Raw genomic sequence first — 18,889 nt, 5'->3', positions numbered from 1 at the left:
AAATGACTTTGGAAATAAATGACTAAGTGGGTCTTTATTAAAGTGCGGTGAATTAAAAAATAAAAAGTGAGATTTAAATGAGCATTTAATCTCAGCCATTGATCTAAATCTATTTCAGCCATTGGATTTAAAGATCACCCAAAAGTCATTTGGAGTTATATTAAGGGAGGAAAATGAGGAAAAGATCACATTCGATTCAATTATTTCATGAGCAGATTGGGAGAAGAGAGCAAGAGAGCAAGAGAGATTTCTGAGCAGGGAGGAGAAGGAGACAGCAGCTTGGCACACATTCCAAGGCAGCAGTTGAGCAGATTTGTACAGCTGATTCAGCACACAATGAAAGGCAGATTTTGGCACGATTTTCGAGGAGGTTTGCACAAAAATCGAGGAGCAGTTTGCTGGTTTTTCTGCACACAAAACGAGGGCCATACAGCAGCATTTAATGCTGAAAGTGGGCACGAAAATCGAAGAGACCGTACAGCATTTATTGCTATCCTGTTTGCTGTAATTTCCAGTTTGCTGTGAAGCATGGGAAAAGAGATAAGTTGTAAATTTGCTTGCTGATTTTTTTGCTGAAAATTTCTCACTGTAAAAGGCAATTTTCAGAAATAAAGAAGAGCTCTCAAACTGGTTTTCCCCAAGAGTTGTAGGGGGTTTTTCCAGGGTCACATTAACCAAAAATCTCAGTGTTTAAATGTGTTTTAATGGCTGTTTATTACTGCTGATTTTTATTTCTGCAATTTCCAGCATTCTGTAAAATTTCCAGAATTTGTGTTTTCAGCAAATTTATTTTTTTCAGCTTGTTAAATGTATGGTTATGGGAAAGGGCATTTAACTATATGGGAGAAATAAGGAGAAACTGAAAACCGGGGTGGGAAAACAGAAATTTCTACATGGTATCAGAGCTTGAGTGCTGGAGGGCAGTTTGGGACAGCAAAAGGAAAAATTACAGTTGCTGATTTTTCACTCAGAAAATTCCAGCAAGCTGATTTTTTCATAAAACAGCAGTTTTATCTTTACTACAGCAGTGCTATTTTTCAGTTTTAGGACAGCAGGATGTCATTGGGATTGAGGGTGGAGGATAGGCTGGATGGGCATATAAATTACAGCGTTTCGAAGGAGAGAATGCAGAGTATCTTTGAGGAGGCAGAAGTCTGGGATATCATGGTGCATACCACACAGAACCCTGTTGTTGTGCCTACTGATGCTACTCAGTTGACAGCTTATAATAAAAAGAACAACAAGGGTAAGAGGCTGATTCTAGACGGAATCAAAAACCATTGCATTCCTCATGTGAGAGGAAAGAGCAATGCCCATGAGATGTGGACAGCATTGTCCAATCTCTACCAGAGTACCAATGAGAACCGGAAGATGGTCCTGAAGGAGAAGCTGAAGAACATTAAGATGGGTAATGATAGTGCAGCTGGATATCTCACAAAGATTACTAATGTGAGAGATGAGTTGGCAGCGATTGGAGAGGCCATTCCACCCACTGAGTTGGTGCGGATTGCAGTGAATGGCCTCCCCCGTTCATGGTTGAACTTTGCTGATGGGGTTTGTGCACGTGAGACCCTTCCCACATGGGAGAGGTTTTGGGATGATTGCATTCAGACAGAGATCAGGAAAGGTCAGCTTGGGGCAGCCAAGCCAGTTGAGCAGGATGAGGATGTAGCACTGGTGGCAGGAGGCAAGAAAGGCAAAGGGAAGAAGCAGGCTTCCACAAGCAGTGGTGGGGGCAAAAGCAAAGGTAAAGGTAAACAGGGGAACACACAGAAGGACTATTCCAAGGTGAAGTGTTGGAATTGTCAAAAGATGGGACACTATGCAGTTGTGTGTCCGGAGAAGAAGAAGAAGAAGGGGAAGAACCAGGACGTGGCAGCTTCAGCAGAGATTGAGGACTTTGCTGGTCGTTTTGACCGAGAGTTTCTGTTCACTACGTGTGAGTCCTCTAGTGCAGGATCACCTGCCACACAGGTTCAGAGGGAGCATGCTTTTCCCTCGATTAGCGGAGCATCTTCAGGTATCTGGTATGTGGACAGTGGGGCTTCACGTCATATGACAGGAGTCCGTGAGTACTTCTCAGAGCTTTCAGAGAGTGGCACTGATATTGAGGTAGTACTCGGTGATGACAGAGTTGTTAGAGCAGTCGGGGTGGGGACAATGACATTTCAGAGGGAGTCCAAACCTCCCTTGAAGGTGTAAGAGGTTCTTTATGTGCCAGGGATGAGGAAGAACCTCATACCCGTCTCAGCTCTGAAGGACAGAGGATATGAGGTACTGTTCAGGGGAGGACAGGTGTTGATGTATCCCAGGGGCACTCCAGCTGATTCAGCTAGAGTGATAGGTGTACGCCATGCAAAGGTGTACAAGTTTGCATTCCACCCCCTTTTGGCATTGAGCAGTAGTACCGACAGCAGAGCTAGCAGTTCTGAGCTGTGTGAGATTTGGCACCGCAGGATGGGACATATGTATCATGGAGCCTTGAGGACATTGCGGGAGATCACTACAGGTGTGCCAGATTTCAGTACTGATCACTTTGATACTTGCAGAGGTTGTGCGATGGGCAAATTTGCCAAATCCCCTTTTCCCAGCAGTGACAGCAGAGCGACGGGGATACTTGATTTGATTCATTCCGATGTGAGCAGTCGGATGTCTCATGTTTCCTTGAGTGGATATGAGTACTATGTTTTATTCATTGATGATCACTCCAGGAGGACCTGGATTTATTTTTTGAAGACCAAGAGTGAGGTCTTCAAGCGGTTTCAGGAGTTCAGAGCTCTTGTGGAGACTCAGACAGGTCGAAAGATCAAGTCCTTGAGGTCGGACAATGGAGGAGAGTACACCCTTGGAGAGTTTGTTGACTATTGTGCGGAGGCAGGCATTAGGAGGGAGTTCACTGTTCCTTACAACCCCCAGCAGAACGAGGTTGCGGAGAGGAAGAACAGATCCATCATAGGGGCTGCCAAAGCCATGTTACATGATCAGGGGTTGCCATTGTTCTTGTGGGCAGAGGCCTGCAACACAGCTGTTTACTTGCAGAACAGGAGTCCGCATCGTGCCTTGGGGCACATGACTCCGGAGGAGGCTTTCTCTGGGAAGAAGCCTGATATTGGTCATCTTCATATCTTTGGATGCATTACATACTCCTATATACCCAAGGAGAAGAGGACCATACTAGAGCCCACCGCAGAGAAGGGTATCTTTGTGGGCTACAGTGAGACCTCAAAGGCTTTTCGGATTTACATTCCTGCACAGAGGAGAGTTGTTGTCAGACGGGATGTGAAGTTCGAGGAGGACAGGGCCTTTAGGAGGTCACGGGAGTTAGAGTATCTGGATCAGCCAGACCCTCAGCAGCATTTGAGTCAGTCGCAGGGATCCAGTGGGCAGGGATCAGGAGGATCCGGAGGTACATCTATGAGGATGTCAGGTCCGTCAGTGAGCAGTGGCTCGCCGAGCCAGAGGAGTGGTGCTCCGGGCAGCATGCAGAGCAGTTCACTAGGGAGTCCATTGATGGACAGTTCACACGGTGCCTCAGCTTCTACAGGTTCAGGTGTAGGCAGGAGGACAGCAGACAGACAGTCAGGAGTTCAGGCTACTGATGGTGATGAGGAGGAGGAGTTTCATTCTCCTATGGGAGAAGCATGCTCAGGGAAGAGAAAGCCCAAGTGGCTTCAGGACACCTTGAGAGATGCCACATCTGTTGCTGAGCCGAAGAGGCCGGTCAGAGAGAGTAGACCACCTGAGAGGTTTTGTAGCTATATGGCGATGGTTACCAGCATCCTTGACTCTGAGCCTTCTAGCTATGAGGAGGCAACTAGCCAGCAGGTCTGGAGAGAGGCCATGCAGGAGGAGTATTCTTCTATCATGAAGAATGATGTTTGGGAGGTGGTGCCGAGGCTTGAGGGCAAATCCGTGGTTACTTCCAGATGGCTTTACAAGGTAAAGCATGCTGCAGATGGCAGCATTGAGAAATTCAAAGCGAGGTTTGTGGCTAGAGGGTTCTCCCAGGTAGAGGGAGTTGATTATGAGGAGACCTTCGCTCCCGTGGCTCGATATACTTCGATCCGCTCCATTATATCGATAGCAGCAGAGATGGGTTGGAAGATCCACAAGATGGATGTGAAGACCGCATTTCTCAATGGCTTCATACAGGAGGAGGTGTACATTGAGCAGCCACAGGGCTTTGAGGTGCATGGGAAGGAGTCCCATGTGTGCAGACTGAAGAAGGCCCTTTATGGCCTGAAGCAAGCTCCCAGAGCTTGGTACTCCAGGATAGATACATATTTGCAGGGGATGGGTTTCACAAAGAGTGAGGCAGATCCGAACCTTTATTTTATTGTGATTGGTGAGGAGCCTCTCATTCTGGTGCGGTATGTGGATGACTTGATCATTACAGGTGCAGAGAGACTCATAGAGCACTGCAAGAGAGATCTTGCGACAGAGTTTGAGATGAAGGACATCGGCTTGATGCATTACTTTTTGGGTTTGAAGGTGTGGCAGGAGGAGGGGCATTTCTTCCTGGGGCAGGGGAAGTATATTGTGGATATCCTTAGCAGATTCCACATGGAGGATTGTAGACCCATGTCAACACCAATGATCACCAACTGGAAGAAGCTTCATGCTTCGGATTCCAAGTTGGTGGATCCCACATTGTACAGGCAGCTGATTGGTTCCTTGATGTATTTGGTCAACACTAGACCAGATATCTGTTTTGCAGTCAACACGATGAGTCAGTTTATGTGTGAGCCTAGGAAGGTTCACTGGGTGGCTGCAAAACACATTTTGCGGTACTTGCAGGGGACAGTGGATTATGGTCTAGACTACAGGCAGGGAGATGGAGTGAGATTGGCAGGAAGCACTGATTCTGATTGGGCAGGTTGTGCTTCTGATAGGAAGAACACTTCAGGGTGCTGTTTTGGGTTGGGTTCAGCAGTAGTGTCATGGTTCAGCCGGAAGCAGCAGTCAGTAGCACTGTGTTCAGCGGAAGCAGAATATATGGCAGGCAGTCTAGCTAGTTGTGAGGCTATCTGGCTTCGCAAGATGTTGTTTGGCTTATTTGGTCAGCCGTTGAGACCTTCAGTGATTTACTGTGATAATCAGAGTTGCATTAAACTCACGGAGAATCCAGTATTTCATGACAGGTCAAAGCATATCGGGATCAGATATCATTTCATCAGAGACTATGTTCAGAAGGGAGTTGTGAAGCTTGAGTATATTTCCACTGATGAGCAGGTTGCAGATATCCTTACCAAAGCCTTACCACGGGGCAAGCATGTCTACTTCAGAGACAAGATGGGTGTGGTGAGGAACACCTTCCTCGGTAAGAGGGAGTGTTGAAATTTGGTACCGGAGGACAGGTGGTTCCCTTAGGCTTTGATCTTTGGCCTAGGGAAAAGTGTCTAAAAGAATTTAATTTTTCTCCTAAAGTGACTTTATAATTTTATAAAGTTAAATCTAATTTAAAAGTGACTTTAAGTGATAAAGTTACTAAGTCTAATTTTAAAGTGACTTTTATAAAGTCAATGAAAAATTAGAAAGGAAAAGTGACTTTGGAAATAAATGACTAAGTGGGTCTTTATTAAAGTGGGGTGAATTAAAAAATAAAAAGTGAGATTTAAATGAGCGTTTAATCTCAGCCATTGATCTAAATCTATTTCAGCCATTGGATTTAGAGATCACCCAAAAGTCACTTGAGTCACCCAAAAGTCATTTAGAGTTATATTTAGGGAGGAAAAGGAGGAAAAGATCACATTCGATTCAATTCTTTCATGAGCAGATTGGGAGAAGGAGAGCAAGAGAGATTTCTGAGCAGGGAGGAGAAGGAGACAGCAGCTTGGCACACATTCCAAGGCAGCAGTTGAGCAGATTTGTACAGCTGATTCAGCACAGTGAAAGGCAGATTTTGGCACGATTTTCGAAGAGAGGTTTGCACAAAAAGCGAGTAGTTTGCTGATTTTTCTGCACGCAAAACGAGAGCCATACAGCAGCATTTAATGCTGAAAGTGGGCACAAAAATCGAGGAGACCGTACAGCATTTATTGCTGTCCTGTTTGCTGTAATTTCCAGTTCGCTGTGAAGCATGGGAAAACAGATAAGTTGTAAATTTGCTTGCTGATTTTTTTGCTGAAAATTTCTCACTGTAAAAGGCAATTTTCAGAAATAAAGAAGAGCTCTCAAACTGGTTTTCCCCAAGAGTTGTAGGGGGTTTTTCCAAGGTCACATTGACCAAAAATCTCAGTGTTTAAATGTGTTTTAATGGCTGTTTATTACTGCTGATTTTTATTTCTGCAATTTCCAGCATTCTGTAAAATTTCCAGAATTTGTGTTTTCAGCAAATTTATTTTTTTCAGCTTGTTAAATGTATGGTTATGGGAAAGGGCATTTAACTATATGGGAGAAATAAGGAGAAACTGAAAACCGGGGTGGGAAAACAGAAATTTCTACAAGATATGGCTGTTATAAGTTGGGGTTTTATGATTTGCAATGGTAGGGTGCACAATGTCATATAACAGCCAAAGAAAAGGCCTTTCTACAATAATCAACAAAGGGGAGTAAAGACCTTCCAATAAACACCTAGCGTTAGGGTTACTAATGAAATATTATGAAAAGTATGCATAAACAGTAAATTAGGATGACATCAACCTTAATAAGGAAGGATTTAACCATGCACAATGCCAGATTTTGCTTTTATTTTATTTATTGATGCAATTTCTAATTTATAGCCACAAACATCCAACACAAATTCACTGTATATCCACAATTCTACCCTAAAACCCTAGCGGCTAACCCCAGATTGCTGTACAAGATCAGGCATACAGCTAATCAGAATATTGTTGGCGTTGTTGTCTAAGGATTCTCTCAAAACGAGGGAGTTGACTATGATATGATTCATGCTGTATTTGCAGGTATACTTCTATCAGGACCATCAGGCCTTTAGCATCTTACTTTGGTTAGTATTTATATCAGATGGATGTAAAGACAACATAATTGATTGGCGTGACTCAGGAAGCGGCATATGTAAATCAACCAAGAGGTTTGAGATCCATGGGCAAGAAACCCATGTCTTTATGTGCTAAAGCAAGCAACACAGGCAGTGTACTCCAGGGTTGATGAAGATATACTGAAGTTGAGCCTTCCTAAGCCTTGTGAACTCTAAACTTTATTCCTTATCCGATAAATCTGATTTTCTTGTCTTGGTCTTGTATGTGGATGATCTTATTATTACAGGAGCTTAAAATTTATAATCTGATCATCATATGTAGCTTTGATAACATCGAATGTGAAAACCAGAGTTCATGGTTCTATATGTATGATCTGTGGTCTCTTCTTGTGTGTTTGATGCATTGTAGTTCTATTTCTAATGTTCAAAACACGTACATCTTTATTCAATATTTTATTTATGTCATATTAATATTTCTTATTTTTTTTTACTTTTGTCCCTTTGCAGGAGGCCTGCATGTCCTGCGTCAGGCACCCATGTCCCCATGTTAGATGACTTAGGTTGTAATTTACTGTCCAATTTTCAATTTATTACTCTATAGAGAGTTGTTTCAAAAATATATCTTCAAGAAACAATAGTGCTACAGATGATCTAGGACCCAGTATTATCAATAGGTTTCAACTTTCTACAGTGTGTCAATATGCATACAGACATACATATGATAGCAGGAGAAGATACTTTCATTGCATCTGCATGTCAAATTACATCCTAGAGAGCAAACTTGCAGTTCTTAACCTGTAAACTAGAAGGAAGGCATTACTAGCATCTAGCAATGTGCCATTGGCAAAAAATAGAAGTAGCGATAATGCTATGGAAAAAGCTGGAAGATTTACCTTATGCCTAGCTGCAAGTTGAGCATCAAATCATAACTTCTGTGGCCCTTAATTATTGTTTCACCTGGTTTCTTCACCTCCTTAGATTGTCTCCTTTGTCGCCGTCTTGAGCTTTTAGATGGCCTAGCAAACATATTATCGCTCACCAGTTCACTAATTAGCACACCTTGCATGTACTCCCTTTCCACCACTGGTATAGTTGCATCATTTGACTCTTTTTCCTCACATTCTAAAATAGCTTCTCCTGCAGTCCAGGAACCATCAGGACCACGAACACTTTCTAGAGCACCTTCAAGACTCCAGCGTCTTTGTAAATGCACGTTTCTATCAGCTGTCTGTTCTAAACTCGAGATTTCATCTGTCAGCAGTTTGTCCGAAGAACTATGACTTGCCCTCCGGAACTTGCGTATCTTAAACTGTCCCAGGTCCAGAGAAGAAGTTTGACTTAACTTCCCAGAATTATGGTTCACATTCTGCTGAGCTGAGTTTTCTTTTTGGTCATCCCAACTAAGAGATTTGTGCCACATTCCTGGTAATTTTGGAAGTTTACTTCCAACTGGGTAAAATGTCCCTTTTCCATCCTTGAAGCCCCTGCTCCATGTACCAACATAACAACCTCCATCTACCCAGGTATAGATTCCAAAACCATGCAGCAATCCATCTAACCAATTTCCATCAAATGAATCTCCACTCAACCAAGTCAAAACACCTTTACCACACATTTTACCTCCTTTCCAATCCCCTTTGTAGACAGTTCCATTTTTCCATACATACTTCCCAAGCCCCTCTCGCACTCCCTGATTCCATGAACCTTCATAAACATCCCCATTTGAATAGCTTTTCTGCCCTCGTCCCTGTTTTACATTCAATGTCCAGTTCCCTTTATAAGTGGTACCATCAATTCCAGTATATGTCCCAAAACCATGCATGAATCCACTCAAAAAATCACCTTCATAAGTCGCTCCAGATGGCCATGAAATTTTTCCCCTTCCAGTATTTTTCCCTCTTCCCCAATCACCCTCATACATGCACCCATCAGACCATAAATACTTCCCTGTGCCATCTGGAAGGTTCCCACAGAAGGATCCAATATAAAAATCGCCATTTGGCAAGACCTTTTCGCCTATTCTATGGCATCCTATTTCAATTGATTTTCTAACATCCTCTCCATCTGCCACAGTAGAAGCCTGTTCCCTCTCCCTGAAAGAAGATAACTCCAAGGATAATCGCCTGTCTTCAACTGAGGGCTGTGCTGATTTTTCCTCATCATCAACACTGGCCACAGGGCCAGACATGCAGAAAACACCTGAAGGTGCCGTTTTTACGGAAATGAAACTAACCAGGATTCACCACTTTCAAAACATACTGTAGCAAACTGCAAACTTCTTGTATGAGACACAGCTGGCTCTTAAATGGCACATTTTCATCTATTACTCCCAAGCCTGATATAAAAGGATAAGGGGTAGGAAACTTATTAGATGAAAATATTGTCTTGATCATGACATCCACTGTGATGATACTACAAAATACTTTGCCATCCTCCAAAAAGCGCTAAATATATAGACAAGCAAAAAAGGCAAATAAAAAAACTATTTGGTTCACTTTGTTCCAAGTATAGTTGCCGGTAGAAACCCAAATGGATGCACAAACAAATATTATAATTATCCATTCCCATATAGCACAAATTTTCAAATGTCAACCAACAATTGTAAGCTCTAAAATCTAAACAACTCTCAAACAAAAATTGATACATACAATTGATATAAACAGTTTGGCATACCTCTGCACAAGCTCCTGTACTGATAGTGCTAGAAGGTCATGGACAGCATAGATTATTATTGTTAAAATGGGCCCTCCATTTCATGTTGGAAAGCAAATACCAACACAAAAAATTCATTTGCATAAAAAACAAAGTTTAGAAGTCCACATAAAGGCCCAGTTGAGGCTTCATCCTGCCATAAATATTCCCACAGTATTCAATTAATCAGTGTATAATTAGAAATACGCAACAAAGTTCTGATAAATGTGTGTGTGTGTGTGTGTACATTTAAAGGTTATAGGAAATAATCCAGGCCTTTTGCTTTCCATGCTAGAAAAAATAAAATTAATTTAGACAATATAAACACCCACAAAGGGGATCACCTTCAAGAAAATAAATGGAATAATGCTAAAATCAATGTCTCAAATCACAACCATCCATTTTCCATAATTATCCAATTACACAACCATCTGCTCCAGCTCAATAGTCAGGACCAAATGCATTCAAAATCCATAGAAAATTTTGGTGTTAGCTTTACGATAGATACATCACAAAAATTCATTTTAGCTCAAAGCTTCAAACAATTTTCAATTGGCACAAGCATCTGATCCAATTCAAACAGTTCAGAACCCATGGAAATAATCCGTGTTGGCACTGTGACAAAATATAATTATTGGCAGCTACCTCTGCATGGAAACAGAGAACTTTACACCTAGGTTATTTTGGAAGAAAAACCTAGCCTGAATAATTTACACCCAGGTTAAGTCTCTGCATGTGATGACAAGCCTCGACAGCTTGCTGAATTTATATCTAGGCTACCCTTTTTCCCTCACCACCTTGGACAAAGAAACTAACAGACTGATTTTTGACATATCAATCATAACCATATAAACATACAAGTAAAAGAAGAATATCAAATTGAATATGAAATACACCAAAGATCAGGCTCAAGTTGTACCCCAATACATTAAGATTTGTAAATAAGATGATTCCAAATTATATTTATTGCACTGAATCTTCAACTAAGTGCTTACCAATGAAAAAGACACTTAAAACTATTTTGTTATTTCTTCAAAATACCTCAGAGCTTAATGAAATCAAACTTCAACAGGTAAGATTTACCAAAGAATCTAAGTCAATCATTCCCATTATATCATCTTTCAATAGCCTTGCAATTCTAAGTACCAAAAGTTGTTACCAAAAAAGACTTATTACGACAATCCCCTCACATGTCATGAGTAAGACAAGATAAGATATTTTTATTTTTTTAACCATGGTGGATCGGTAACTCATTTGAGTGACCTGGGCTAGGCCCAGGATCAAACCTTCCGGCTGCCACTATACCACCAAGAGTATATCCGATCTGCTTGTAAGACAAATATACCAGGAATATATGACTTAGCAAGAACCAAGACGTCCCATATTGACTATGAATGGAGAAGACAAGATAAGATATTTTTATTAATGTCCACAAATGAAAGAATAGGTCAGTGGACTAAGCACAATCAGTCTGCATTGGACAATGAGTGCCAAGGTCACTCTGAATAGCTAATATGTTGACATAATAAACGACACAAATGATCCTATAAGAAAGAGAAGAGCATGATAAAGGCTGAAATTAAATGAAAAGCTCTAGGAAGGGAAAACCCACTACCCAACTAGTGCTGGAAATGGATGTAAATGTAGACAAGGGAGTAGGCGTATCATGTCATCATCTATGACTATGAAGGAGTCAGTGTAGAGCCTGACAATGTCTTCAAGAGAATGCCCAAGGCTAAGAGGCCTGTCTAGGTGATCCTGGAAGGAAGTCTAGAGAAGTCTATCCAAGCCCTCCTAAGATAAAAATTTAAGGAAAAAAATTATCTTGATACAAGCCTGATTGCTCACTCCAGCCCAAGGAGCAACACCATAAAAGGAGGGGCTGTGGCCCTAAGTCCCTTGTAGATATGTAATGACAGTCACTAACTAGGAGAAAGTCCACTGTCTCACAGATTTGACATCATTCACCTCCCTAGCAGGGAATATTATGCAGCGCTCAGTGCTGGGGAATTTACCAAGCACTTAGTGCCTCAAACTACCAAGATAGGCTGAAAAATATGCGATGAGCCTACTTGTACCAAGTCAGGAGAGGTGACAACCGATGTTCTTGTTTTCAATGCTCTAGAAGTCTTTTGGTAGGTTCTTGTTCTCAATGCTCCAGAAGGCCTTTGATGAGTTCTTGCTCTCAGCAAAGTTCATTTGCTCGACCTTACTTTGGGAGACCAGTCATTCATCACTAGGTGCTTTCTAGAGGTCTAAAGTGTTAGGAAAGTTACAACAAATCATTCATAACTCCCACCCAAGTTTTACAATCTAGTCCTCTAAGGACCTTGCCTGACAATGTATTGGCTCCTTCTCAATGGCTAATGATACGAAAGGACATCTTCATTTCCACATCAATTTCCAATGTGGTTATCTAGGCCTCTTCTTCCCCCTCTCATTCTGCACTAACTCATCATGATGTACAGCCATTTATCAGTTATCGTGTTATGCAGCACTTATGCTTATCTTTCTTACTACTACTCTCATTTAGTAGTTTAGATTATTTTATTTTACTTTAGCTTCAACGAGTTGTTTTGGCATTTCCACATTTTGTCTCCACTTCTTTGTTCCTTTTAGTCCCTTTCGCCTACTTCTTTAGTCATTTGTGAAAATTAATAGATTTACCTTACCTTATATACACATACTCAATGCCTAGATAGCCCTGTTAATGTCTCCAAATAAAAATAGGTGGCATGAGGTGGGGTGGAGGGAACAGTGATAAGGGGTTGCATTGGCAAGTCATAGAAGGATGTAACATGTGAAATCTAGCATTGGTTGTCAATCTCTAATGGAAAAGATGCCTTCTATGGGAAGAAGGTATCCCAAAAGGTTTGAGGGGACGTGTGGAGGGTCACAAGAAGTTTGTGTCTCCTTGAAGGAAGAAAGCCTCATTTCTTATTTTGAAGGAGGCAATGATATTAATATTCTAGAAATGAAATGGATTGTGTCATAACTGTGACGAAAAAACAGAGATATTTATGCAATATTACAGCCTTCATCAAACTACCATTTCAAGGGAACAATAGGAAAGTTACAAAGGACGGTTTACAGGTACAAGTTCAGCATTGCATCCCAAAGGACTTTCAATAATGAGCCATATTTAGTTGTCACCAAATTCAAGAAGGAATATAAGGTAAAACTAGGAATAAGCCACAAATGCTGAAAGGTGTATGCAACAACACACCCGACCTCCAAGCAAATCAAATTATGTGAGTTGTTGAGTAAATTGTGGATGTTACCTCCCAAAACTGTACCTTCAACTATCAAGCCCTCACCATCAAAAAAGCAAGCCTAAGGGCATGTAGGAACATTCCCCACTTTCACCAACCATTCCCCTCACTTTATGTTGGTTCTTTCCCAACACATGGGGAAAATCCCTGAATAAAACCAGAAATCCTTAAATGCAAATCTATAAATTAGATTAGTGGAGTATGGAATTTTAAGGGTTTTCATAATATAAGAAGGTGGAATTCAAGAGGATAAGTGCCCTATCCTTTGCGCTAGGGAGTCAAGGAAGCAAGATGACAAAGAGGCTTGGAGTTGAACCAAAAACATTAATAAGGTAATCAGAAAGGTACCTCACTAGCAAGATCACTTCGATTAATATGCAAAAGACTAAATGAAATGCTCATAAAGCTACACCTTCACCTTCAATAAACATCAACAAGGGTGTCATGCAACCATCAAAGGAAAAAAAGCAACGGGACAACTTTCAAAATGAATTAACAACCAACACTTTCTTCATTAACAAATCAAATTACATCAAGCACCCAATGAGGACCAAATGGGTCATGTTACCCCAATGTTGTTAACATCACGATAGGGATTAAATCAGTGAGGGTCTAAAACTGGAAAAAATCATAAAAATCGGGAAAAAATCAGCAAATACAAAAAAATCATTTTTTTTCAATTTGTTTTCAATTTTTTTAATATCTAAAGCATCCAAAACATAAAATATATGCATTGGCACATAAATATGAAATGAGAACTAATATATTAGATGTGTAATATCATGTCTAGTGCTACATCAAACATAACAATGAATCGGGTCCTGAATACTAATCCCCAAGTCTCGACTCAGCCTCAAAATATCAACAAAAAATGTAATAATGTATCTCATATCATGAGCCATAATGTCGTATACAATGAAATGAACCAAATAATAAATACTATTGATTTCCTCTGCCCCTCTTGCTTGAAAATGTAACAGCTTTCCCTCTAGATGAAGAAGGCACTGGGGTTGGCACTGGCAGTGGACTCTGTTGTGCTCTAGAAGCTGAAGAACTAGGAGCTATGGGAGGTAGACCACATCCTCTATTGGTGACCATGGTAGGTGGTGTCACCTCCTCCTCCTGTTGCTCCTCCTCCTCCTCTGCAACTGCTCCCCCCTCCACTACCTCCTCCTCTAACCAATCAGGGATTAACTCCATGACAAACCTCTCGGCCTCTACCCCCCATGCAATAGTGGTGTCAATCCCATCCAATGAGATGGCCTCCACATCAGGTGTCTTCTCAAGTTGCCTCACCCACAATCAAAGATTGTACTAGAGGTAGACCACGCCATTATGTCGTTGGGATTCCAACCTGTACAAGTCATAAATTAATAAATTATAAATAATAAATTAATAATTATAAAAAGTTATTATTTAATGAATTCAAAAAAATAATTGGAATAATTTTAACCTATTGCACTTTTTGGTGTGTATTTTTTCAAATACACTCCAGTTGCACTCGCATCCAGAGGAACTACATGTTTGGTTGAGCACTCGAATGACAAGCCTTTGGAGATTGGGTACTCTGCCACCATAGCTTCTCCACCATGCATCTACAACAAATAAGATAAACATAAGAAAAGAAATGAAATTTGAAATTTGAAGCAAAGTATGAAGACGCAATGAAATTTGAAACAAACTAAAGCTTACCTGGAATTTTAGTCTTCCTATCCACAATAGCCATGTCAAAGCTAAATGTGCCACCTGCCATCTTGTATATCTCCATTTCTTTGGAGATTTTTGCACATTCTGCTGGAGATGACAATATTTTGTTAACACAAGTGAAGAATCCATCCATGACCTCAGCATCAAATAAGAAGCCACAGGAGTAAGAAAATGTGAGGTTCAGGTAGATCCTTGCAGCATGAATGGGACAATGGAGTGTATTGTTCCATCACTCATCAATCACTTCCCATATGAGTTGTTGTCTCTGAAACCCCTCATCCCCCTTATCATCATAGTAGTTGTGAATGGATTCTTTGGCCCTATCCATGGCCTCATACAAGTAGCCCATTGCGGGCTTGTCTCCATCAACTAATCGAAAAACCTTTACCAAAGGTTCAGTAATGCTACACACCTCCTACACTCCCACCCAGAAGCTTTCCTGGTATGAAACTAGCCTGCATATGGCCTCTCCCTCTGGTTTGCGGCTATATGGAAAAGCACGCCACTCCTCTGAAAGAAACATTCTCTTCACATCCCACATAGAATTCAGGAGGGATTGAGGGGATATGAAGCTAGTGGCAAACTGTGTAATGGCAGGCCGCACCAACTCATTGTTGTTGGTGAATGTTCTCATCAAATTAAGCACAGATGCATGATTATATATAAATTTTGTAATGTTTTTTGATGATTCAACAATATCCTTGACAAAAGGAATTTTTTCTATGTCCTCCAACATCAAATCAATGCAGTGTGCAGCACAAGGTGTCCAAAATAAGTTAGGATACCTCTCCATAAGCATCCTGCCAGTAGCAACATAATTTGCAGCATTGTCCATTATGACTTGGACAACATGTTGTGGACCCACCTCCTGAATGAACACGTCCAACAAATCACATAATAACTGTGCATCTTTGATTTGTGCAGATACATCAATAGATTTCATAAACATTGTCCCCTTGGGACAATTAACCAAGAAGTTAATAAGGGTTCTACCCTTTGATCGGTCCAACAATCTAACATCACAGTGCATCCTGTATGTGCCCATGAGCACCTAAACTCTTCCAATATCTTAGTGCATTCATCCTTTTCATTCTGAAGAATGTTCCCTCTAAAGTCATCATATGAAGGGGCTTTGTACCCCGGGCCAAAAATAGCAATAGCATCAATCTCAAGTTGGAAAAATGGATTGTTCCATGCAATTTTGAAAGGAATAACACTCCAAAGAAGACACTTGCCCAACAACTTGTCAGCTTCTTCCTTCTCTCTTTAAAAGTTGACGTGATAGATGGTTGTGCTCCAGGTATGGTTCTAAGAACAAAAAATGATGAGGTAGCTATGGGGTTGGGTGTAAATGTTGATGTTGAAGAAGAACCAGTACCACTCTCACGATCACCTCCTAATCCTGCCACTCCACCCCCTGCCATTTAACTCTTCTGAGTTTCCTTGGTTACTTTGGCTGTCTCTATTTCTTCCAATGATTTGATGGTGATTTCTGGATTTGTGTTTGTGCAAGGCCCTACCTCACGTCCAGGAATTTTTGCAAGGTGGAACTTCAATTTGTATACCCCCCTTGTCATATTGAATCTCACATAACTTGCAAGTCAAAACCCTCCAGCAGGTTCACCAAATTTGCACAGAGGGTCCAATTTCCTTGGCATGTTTGTAACTTTGTTGAATCTTGATTTTTAATGTAAGATTGAAGTTTGAAGTTAAAACCTAGGGCACAAGAAGAATTGCAAGTTAAATAAATGAAATTAAAATTTACATACAACATTTTGAATATTTTACCCAAAAAAACCCTCAACTCAATGCAAACAATAATTGCAAAAAAAACACATTCAAACCCAAGCAAAAAACATGGAAAAAAACTAGGGCACAAGAAAAAATTAAACAAAGAAAACTAACAGTCAAGATTTTGCAATTTTTACCCAAAAAAAGCCCTCTCCACTAAATGCAACAAAAATGACAAAAAAAACACACTCAAATCCAAGCAAAAATCATGGAAAATATATGTGTGAGAAAAACCCAAGGAAAACAAGAAAAAACGAAAAAATAGGGCCAAATTCGATTGCCATACTTGAAAACCACACCCTACTAAAAAAACTTGGTCCAAACTTGAAATTTTTTTGCTTGGGATGCTAAATTCCCTTATCTCCTCTCTTGCCCTTGTAGATGAGTTCTCCTCCTCCTTAGCTCTCACCTCTACCCTATGTCTGCAAAATGAGAGAGAAAAAACCAAAATTTAGCTTTAAAACCACTCTACCACACGCCCAGTAATTTTTTCCCATCGACTCACGAATTTTTCGAAGAAAAAAAAATCGCCAATTTTATCGGCAACACGAAAAAAAGCGTGATTTTTTGAAAAAATTGTGATTTTATCGCGATGTTCACAAAACTGTGTTACCCTTCATTTCAACAGAGGTACATATATGCATATTTTTATTTTTGGCAGCACCATTGTAAGCCCAAAGAAAGCAAGTCAAAAGCCTTGTAGGGCATTGGAGATTATGTATTATGGTATCCTAGGCCAATTATGGTCAGCAATGGCTAATCTGCTTAGTCTTCACTATTAGGTTCTTTCATCCTGTATAGGATTGGAGAGCTTCGAGTGGACCTACTTGGACTCACTGTTTAGAGGAGCCATTGCTTTTATGGGGGGGATTGCTAATTGTAAGACCAATCTAGCCCATGTCTCGTGCGCACCTATTTCTTTCCCACATGGTTATTTTATTGAGTCTGTATGCATTCCTTGGCCATGGTATATTCTTCATGTCTCAGTTCTCAACATGGAAGTCTCACATTTTTCAAAAATTCACAATTCCCAAGAGAGTTTGCAAATCCCAATGCACACAAGGTCTTGAGGGTCAAAAGACAATGAAAGCTTAGATTGCTCAACATATTTTATACTTGGTATACCACACGAAATTTATGAAAAACGTCGAAGCAATAAGCAGATATCCTCAGTAAAAGGTGGTTGTTTTCCTTTTGTGGCACATGTGGGCTTGAAGAACGCATATTGAAGTCAAAACATGGTCAAATGAGGCAAATTATATGTCAAAATTCATCTCCATTTTTTCTCCAAGCAAAACTAGGCGCCCAAATTGCAATCAAGCAAGGCATTGGAGATCTAGCATGAGGGCTCATTAAATGAAGGGATGGCCATAGGTGTGGGCCTTTTGAAGGCTCTTTTGTTAAGTTTGCAACTTGGGAAAGTAATTATGCACATGCCTTGTGTCTAGGCATGGAAAAGTCACCCACATTCTCCTTATAACACTTCCTCAAGTGTGAGCAAGTTGCTAATGCAACTTAGCCTAAGTCTAACTTTGGAAAAAAACTCATATTAATATGTTGGTTTATTGAGCTAATAGAAACTTAGGAAAAGTAAAGTAATTTACTTTAGCAAGTTTTAATCTTAGCCATTGATATCAAGTCAAGCAAGATCTAATTCCGATCATCAATCACTTTGAGATTAGGGTTAGGTTTAGGGCTTTAGCTCAATGTAATGTTTTAAAAGCAAGGCTAGGGATAGGGAGAAAGACCCACAACAACAACACAAAATTGAAAGCAGCATCTCAATTAGCAATGTGTTGGGTCTAAGGGAGTGCAGAGGGGCTAAGGATCTAGATTTGCAATAGAGATCGAGCAACGATCTAAGGCAGATCTATCGCATCAAATCCAAGTTATTGTATTTGTATTTTCTAAGGTGGGGCATTATCCCACAATGAGAGCCCACGAAGTTTGGACTAGTTAATGAAAAACTTGTTGGGCATAAATCCATGCAACAATATGATTTAGATCGTTATTTGTTTCCACGAAATATTTTTGTTAGGAACCTAGTTGTGTATTCATTCAATAATTTTTTTGCTAGGAATTAAGTACCAAGAGTTGGGTTCAAGGAAATCTAACATCTTTAAAATGCTAAAAGTGGGGCATTATCCCACAATGAGAGCCCACGAAGTTTGGACTAGTTAATGAAAAACTTGTTGGGCATAAATCCATGCAACAATATGATTTAGATCGTTATTTGTTTCCACGAAATATTTTTGTTAGGAACCTAGTTGTGTATTCATTCAATAATTTTTTTGCTAGGAATTAAGTACCAAGAGTTGGGTTCAAGGAAATCTAACATCTTTAAAATGCTAAAAGTGACCGTTGGACCAAGGCAATGAAGGGAAAGGTCAAATTACTCAATCAAAAACGAAATAAGCAAGCAAAAAGGTAAAAATGCATCTCTTATCAAGTCAGAGGACCAAATCAAACCTTAAAAGGCAAGTCATGG

The 18,889-nt window shown here is 40.4% G+C and overlaps 1 protein-coding gene across 6 annotated transcripts in view; it reads right to left on the bottom strand.

The window, feature by feature from the left end:
- Positions 1–18,889, bottom strand: part of PIP5K9 (phosphatidyl inositol monophosphate 5 kinase) — a 437,711-nt gene that overhangs the window by 384,695 nt on the left and 34,127 nt on the right. For all 6 annotated transcript variants that reach the window (XM_089384294.1, XM_089384292.1, XM_089384293.1 and 3 more), the window contains 2 exons: positions 9,614–9,785; positions 7,834–9,275 (listed from right to left, as the gene is read on the bottom strand). In XM_089384294.1, coding sequence (XP_089240420.1) covers positions 7,834–9,128 — 1,295 coding nt within the window. In that variant the 5' untranslated portion in view covers positions 9,129–9,275; positions 9,614–9,785. The remainder of the gene's footprint in view (positions 1–7,833; positions 9,276–9,613; positions 9,786–18,889) is intronic.

Source organism: Pinus tabuliformis, chromosome Q, assembly GCF_031772625.1.
Source record: "Pinus tabuliformis cultivar Carrire ecotype Pingquan chromosome Q, CPIR1, whole genome shotgun sequence".
NCBI classification, from domain to species: Eukaryota; Viridiplantae; Streptophyta; class Pinopsida; order Pinales; family Pinaceae; genus Pinus; species Pinus tabuliformis.
This window is presented reverse-complemented; position numbering and strand designations above follow the sequence as displayed.